The sequence below is a fragment of the Mytilus trossulus genome, unplaced genomic scaffold, assembly GCF_036588685.1.
Source record: "Mytilus trossulus isolate FHL-02 unplaced genomic scaffold, PNRI_Mtr1.1.1.hap1 h1tg000247l__unscaffolded, whole genome shotgun sequence".
Classification (NCBI taxonomy): Eukaryota; Metazoa; Mollusca; class Bivalvia; order Mytilida; family Mytilidae; genus Mytilus; species Mytilus trossulus.
The window spans coordinates 3,159,884-3,167,593 of NW_026963318.1; the positions used below are offsets into that span (position 1 = coordinate 3,159,884).

Sequence of the window (7,710 nt, forward strand, 5' to 3'; positions counted from 1 at the left end):
TATTTTTAAAAGTTAATTAAAACTTATCATTCTCTCAGAATCAATGAGACCCCTTTATTATGATGTGTTGCAAAATCAAAACGAGTTTACCCCTAAAAATCTTTGATTGATTTATTATTTACTTTAACATGTAAACTGTAAGTAAATTGATATCGACTAATATAAGTAGTTATATTCGGAAGTTCAGCTTCTCTAGGCCAATCATTGCAAACCCTGTTTGGCGTCATAATGTGAAATACAGGAGATGAAACTGACATCTGTTGTTTTCAAATACCTTAGATATATGCGATAATTTTCTGTGAACTTCTTCATTATGCAAATCACTTGCGTATACATCTTGCTTTACACTAATCTTACATGTTTTTACATTATTTAAAAGCTATTAAAAATCGTCAGCATGAAAAAAACAATGATTTGATTGATTGAAATGATAAGTGCAACTTTGTGAGTAAGAAACTGATTTAAAAAACGAACATCAATCCTTTGCTCACCTCAATTAAAACATATTGTATCGTATCTGTTACTTTAGACTTCAGTTAAAGGAAACTTACAAAAAGAAAAACTAGTATTTAAGAAAAACAAAATAATTGAAGCGTTTAATGACACTCTTTAACGATTATCAAATACTAATCCACAGGTGAAGACGTGGCATGATAAAAAGAGGGACATTCAAACTCATAAATCAAAAGTAAACTGACAACGCTATAGCTAAAAAAAAAACCCAGAAAAAAAACATACAGATTAACCATAGTACATTAACCACAACATAGAAAACTTATAAAGACTAAGTAACATGAACCCAACAAAAAACCAGGAATGATCTCAGATGCAACGGGATGGTGAGCATAATCTTCTTCCTATTAATATTGCTAATGATCAAATTCCCCAAAGAGACAAATAACGTAGAAGTAAGTATCTATTTTATGTATTTCAAGTGAGAAGCGGAATAAACATCAACGAGAAAACGACACACAGTAAATAGAGTAAATAATAGCAAGATGTAGATAATCGCGAAAAAAATAGTGAATGAATTTAATAAAAACTACAATATATCTGACTCCAATGACAAATTGAACTCAAAGGTTCTTAATTTTGGACGGACGTATATTGCAAGTCATGTATCATTGATACTCTTTGGTATCTATAACATGCTGCGTATTTTTTTTTTGTATTGAAATTTCATACTTCATTCTTCCCTATTTCATGATATTTTATCAGCAGTAAAATAATAAACAAACCAATATATTTTTTTTTCAGGCAACAATGGAGTATGTACAGTTAGTATTGGTAGTTCTCTTCAATTCGGGATTTTTAATTGTATCTGAAGTCATAACGTCCCAGTATCCTGGTATCATATTGGAATGCAGAGATCAAGATGCTGAAAAAGAATACAGGTGCATACTGTCAAAGTTCGACAACCCAGTTTGGATACCTAACACCGGCCCTGACATGCAATTGAGACTTCGACAAGACTTCTTTTGGCATCCAACAAAACGGATTCGACGCGAGTGCAGACAGTTGACGAGAGAAGAATTCCAGGAAATGGTTGACGCTATCAACGCTTTAAAGAATGATAAAGTAGGTAATGTTGAAGTTATAAAACGTATAAATTGTTTGGTGATTGATACTAGTAGTCAAATGTACTTGAGATTATATTACGTTTACTTAGTAGAAGCAGCTGATGATATACTTTATATATTTTTCAAGAAGCACTAGTGTCGATAGGCATACGATAATTATAAATGTAAGACAAGACTTATCCGCCTCCGAAGTCCCGATGTCTTATAATGCTGTAAAACATTTTCCTGTCGAGTTAAGACTTTGGCAGTTTGCCTTTAATATACTGCGTTGTCAATATAAAAACACAAATATCAAATCACAGAAAATTGAGAATGGAAATAGGGAACGTGTAAAATAGACACCTACCCGACCATAGAGCAGACAACATACACACGATTTATTACTTGACATTGAGAATGGAAATGAGGAATATGTCAAAGAGACAACAACCCGACCATAGAGCACACAACATACCCGTATGTCATTGTTCTTAAAAGTTTACATTTGATATTAACCTGTTTTTGTATGTAAATCACATTATAATAACTGATTATGATTTATACAGAAATACAGCAATTTTTTGGACAATATTTTCTTACAGGGACAATAACTTAGAAAAAAACCTAAACAATTAAAGATGAAAAAATATAGGAAAATGTGGTATGAGTGCCAATGAGTGCCAATGAGACAACTCTCCATCCAAATTACAATATATAAAAGTAAACACTCATAGGTCATATGTTCCTTTGTGATTTCAGCCAAGAAATAAATTTAGCAACTAAATATTACTAAAGTATACACGAGTTTTATAATTTCAGTCTATGTCTCCAAGTGTTTATGACTTTTTTGCTGATTACCATACAAACGAAGCAGTGAAGTCTATTCATTTTGGTTCCAATTTTTTTGGCTGGCATAAAATGTATATTTTAAAGTAAGTATAGTTAAAAGTTGGACTATGTATTTTGTCTAGATTCATTCAGTTCTAGTCATGACATTGTCAGTTTCCCTTTGAGAGATGGGTTTTTAATGTCTCGTCGGTACTTTTCTATATTCCTCAGTACACAGAACATTAGATTAATGAACAAAAACATACTCTCTATCAACTTAATCTTCTTGTTATGAAAGGGGTTGAAAGAACCCTCAACTAAAAATGTAGATTTATAAGTCAGGCCCGTCAGACGCGCTTTTGTGTATATATGACTTTTAGTGACACTAAAACCATAACAGAGTGATAGAAATCAAACACTGACATGATGAGTATTAATATGTCATTTAATGCCAAAACATAACAAAATGTCTGTAAAAAGTCAGCAATACGACAATTGTTTTCCATTCGTTTGATGCGTTTGAGCTCTTGTTTTTTTTTTGCGATTTGATAAGGAACTTTCCTTTCTTAATTTTCATCGGGATTCTGTTATTTTTTGGTTATTTTACTTTTTATCGTATTCATTAATGACATATTTAAGAACAAAACAACACGTAAACCATAATTTATATGAATTTATTTTAGATTTGAAGAGCTTCTCCGAAGAGTTAACCCTAATGTAACATTATGTTACTGGGATTCAAGGTTAGACCACCATATGCATGACCCTACAAAATCTGTCATGTTTACATCAGAGTTCTTTGGGAATGGCAAAGGTCCAATAAAAGAAGGTCCATTTGCAGGGTGGAAGACAATAAGAAATATTCCGTTGGTTCGAGATCTTGGTAAAACTGGGAATCCAATATCTTATGAATTTATAGATCGTATGTTAGCGAAAAAACACCACGTTCAAATTACCACGCCTACGGCTGATCCCGAAACCAATGTTGAAAGTATGCATAATATGGTCCATGCCTTCATTGGTGGTCAAATGAACAATTTCAATACAAGTTCTCAAGATCCATTCTTCTGGATTCATCATGCTTTTATCGATGCAGTTTGGGAACAATTTTGTTCGCAGTTACGTCATCGTAATATCGATCCACAAGATGATTACACCATTATCGATAATAAATTTCACCAACCCGATAGATATATGGATCGACTGTTTCCAATGAGGAATGTCGATGGGTATAGCGATTATTTTCATAATCATATCTATAGGTACGACGATTTTGCAAAATGTCCTTCATGTCTGAACTCTCCATTTCTGAAATGTGATTATTCTTCAGACAAATGTGTAAGCGTTGAGGCAAACGAACCACGAAGACGTATTCTCGAACCACCAGGGAAAATAACCACCAACCATTTATCTACACCTCAACATGGATTGACCGTTCTCTCGGGTGATGACAATGGTTGGGTTTATGTTCCAATTAAAATAATTGTTCGAAATGCAGTACACAAATCTATTAGGAAAAACGTAATAGGTGGTTGTGAATATTTAGGACCCGGATATGATGATTTATGTTCAAAGTCTGTAGCAATAGCTCAATCGAATGGAATTACATACCACGGAACATATAGAAGCTATATTGCGAATGATGCTTCTATTCCACAGTGGGTTTATGCCTTCGTTGGAGTTAAAAATCCTGGCTCAGGGATGAGTCAGGCATTCATTAGTGTAACAGACAAATATCATAAGCCATGCGAGCCTTTTTGTTTGGATATAAAAGCAGGAAAATATCGGTCCTGTCCGGGTGTTATTTCGTTAACAAATACGGAACCAGAAATGTTCTCGAGAACCCTAATGGAAGCAGACGGTAGCGGATTTACATATAATCCATTGGAAGTGGATACGCTGAATCCACGTATTAAACTATCATTTTTGTGTTATTAAAGCTACTGGGGAAAAGAGTTTTTGATTATATTAATGGTACTAAGATAGACAGTGTTTGAATAAGAAGGAAACATAATTACCTGGTTAACATGGTTAATGCATTAATTGCTAATTTGGGCTATCAAACTATGGTTATGGGGTATTAGTGATGAAGAATTTCTGAGGAAATGTTTCTTCATACAAGTGAATTTGGTTCGCAGAGTGATATGTTTCAAAGTATTAAAAAAAAATTCTGAACTCCAAGGTAAATTAAAAAGGGGAAGTAAAAAAAAAGAAGAAAAAGCCCTCAATTGAATTTCGGCATTAAACGAATAAAATAGGGGATCTAACTTAGTTTTATAGATAGCTAGACCTCTCATTTGTGTGTCACTTTCTAAATATTAAAAAAATTGTTGGCGCTCAGGAATTTCTGGAATTTCCATAGCCCAATTGTAAAAGCTGGATGCACAAATACCGAACCACGCAACGAGTCATACGACCAAAATCTAAATAATAATAATATATTAGTATAAAGACAAATGACAGGAAAACTGGCATGTCAGCATCAACAATCAGGACCATCCTGTATTATTTATAAAGTAAACACTGGACATTCATCCATAAGCATGATAAGGTCTAAACCAAAAACTAAATCAAATATATTTAAACAAATATGGACAAATGATAGTAGATAATTAGAGACCTCCTTCAACGATACACACAATCCATACCATATAGTCTATGTAAAAGGCCCAAACATGAAAATGTTAACCTATTCTAACAAGTAAATTAACTACTTCTACATCTGATTTAAGTGCAAAACAATAAAACAATAACAACAAACATAGATGCAGAAACCAACGACAAGTAATTATTATATCGTCTTAGTATAAAATAGAAATGATTGTTATAAATCATTTCTATACAAGAGGAGAATAAGATCAGGGAAAGGACCGTGAATGAAGTGGTGAAAATATTCGAATATAAATACATGAGGAAAAAAGAAGTAGGTAGAATGTCCTGTACGATTTAAATTCATGTAAATGTCAAATATAATTATATTTGTAAAGTGAGTTAATAGCCAGACAAGTAATGTCTTCTGGTTACTAAACGAAAAAGAAACATTAGCGAACAAAGAAAGAAACCATTTACTACAACAAAGGTTCTTTCCACATTACAGTAAATTGATTTTTTTCTCTAATGTAGAGGTGTGGCACGATTCCCAATGAAATAAATATCCAAATTCAACTGACGTGGCTATTACCATTTTAGGTAACTGTATGGTATTTAACCCTGAGAAAATCAAATACCGTTTCGAAAGCTATTAATGGTAAAAAAAAAGAGAGAAATCATCAAAGCGAGAAAACTAACGGTCTACCATATAACAAAACAACTTACATCCAGTCTAGTTTTCTCCCTTATATTGCATAACCAGCTGTGTATGATTATTTATATAGTGTGCTAGTGACCTTATACGATATAAACGAGGTAGTTTTATTCCTGATAGAAAAGAGCAAACAAAACTCGAGTCATATACAGAATTCACCGACCCTGTATACTGTATATAATAAACAATCAAATAAACAGTACACAAAACACAATATAAACATCTAAAGACCGAGTAATAGCAAACAACAGCGTTGGGTTGTGTGTACCGAAATATATACATTAAAACTCAATGGTATGTTTGAATTTTGCTACACTTGGTTATGCTACAAAATTAATGATTGTCAATGAGACAACTATACATCAAAGTTCATATAAATTTGACATTATCAAATATAGGCAACAGTACAACCTTCAACATTGAGAAAAATCAGATGTTCACCAAACCGTGCCTGATCATCAATTGGTCAAAATTGATACTGTTCAAACAGTTACACAAGTAGTATTCCAAACGATCATAATTTTGACTTTGAAACAGTTTCAAAATTTAACTAATTCATTACTGATTTGTAAAATCTGAAACAATTCAGTGAAACTTCGCCAGTAAATATGAGGATTTCCGTCATATTATTCACAGTGAGATAGATTAAAAGTTAAATGAATCGTCGAATTCAAATATATGAGGGACAAAGTAACAACATGAAGCCTGGAAATGAACGACGAAAGTCTATACCGATGAAAGTGAAACTGAACGATCGGACCATACATACAAATATAGTTTTCATTATGTTTGTTTTGTCTATGTATATGCCATGACCAAAATTGGGGTTTGTTTGTTTTGTAAATAAAGAATAGATACAATAAATGAAAAAAAAACTGTTTTCAATTGATAACTTATTAAATGATAATAATTAAACAATAAACACTACTGTTAGTATTGAATCTCTGAAGATTATTTAGACAGTGAACGTTTGTTTGAATAAGTTGTCAATGCTGTTGCTAAAAGTAAACAATGGTAAATTCCCATGTATTGATCAGTTGTCACTAGTCTAGAGTTATTTGAAAAAAAAAGAATCATTGTTATCAATTTAACATGACTTATTTGATACATGTTTTAAGAATAGAATAATTCCTTATGTGTATGGAGTATAAGTTATAAAAAGCTGATTCCTGTCTGTTCAACCTCATATCCACACAATTTATAATCATTTAAGACTAAACTGAATTCCCTTTGATTGTGCATATACAGTATGTATTAAAGTGTGTAGAATGATCTTTTTAGTTACTATTATATTGGTAAGCAAAGAGAGATAATTCATGATGATAGCGTAAAATAACAAGAATACCGTCCGAAAAGTAATAAGCAAATGATATTATTATAGAATAAAAAGCTTTAACTCATCAAATGTACTATTTATCATTTAAGTTTATCGACTTCAATTATTTAAGAAAACTAAGTTGTTGAAGATATATTTACAGCTTTTAAATATCCAAAACCACCATAATGAAGCTGTCACTGGACATTTAGTGTTCAATATATTGCGTATTTTAAAAGTAATAAGTTTTAAAAAGCACTAGATTGAAATGTACATTGTAAGCGATGACATCTTAATGATTGCTGAACAAGAAAGTCATGTACATGTTCAACTAGTAAATGGAGTGTTACCAATTGCTTGAATATAAAGTTTGTTTTAACTTAAGTAGTTTTTTTAAGTCTTTAGTTTTCAGCGTTGTACTTTTTCAACTATTTATCTTTGGTAGTATTTTGTAATTGCGTTGTTAGTTTGTTTTCCACTGAGGAGTTTAACTATCTAGTATGCATGTTTCACCTTTTTTTTGTTTAAGAAATTCTTTAATTCAATAAACATCTGAATCTTTTCTGTCAAGTGCTAATACGGTACATGATGATATCAGGTTACCAATATCAGGTACTACACTGTTGACATAATTTCTTGGGTATAATGAAAATACATCACAGACATTATTAATGGTATTCGTTCATTGTGTAATCATACGTTTT

At 31.9% G+C, this 7,710-nt stretch overlaps 1 protein-coding gene across 1 annotated transcript; it reads left to right on the plus strand.

Moving 5' to 3' along the window:
* The first annotated feature begins 1,263 nt into the window (after window positions 1–1,263).
* LOC134701676 (tyrosinase-like protein 2) lies at window positions 1,264–4,332 on the plus strand. Its single transcript, XM_063562810.1, has 3 exons — window positions 1,264–1,578; window positions 2,379–2,491; window positions 3,071–4,332. The coding sequence occupies exons 1-3, from the start codon at window positions 1,264–1,266 to the stop codon at window positions 4,323–4,325; spliced, it is 1,683 nt and encodes a 560-aa protein (XP_063418880.1). The 3' UTR covers window positions 4,326–4,332.
* The last annotated feature ends 3,378 nt before the right edge of the window (window positions 4,333–7,710 follow it).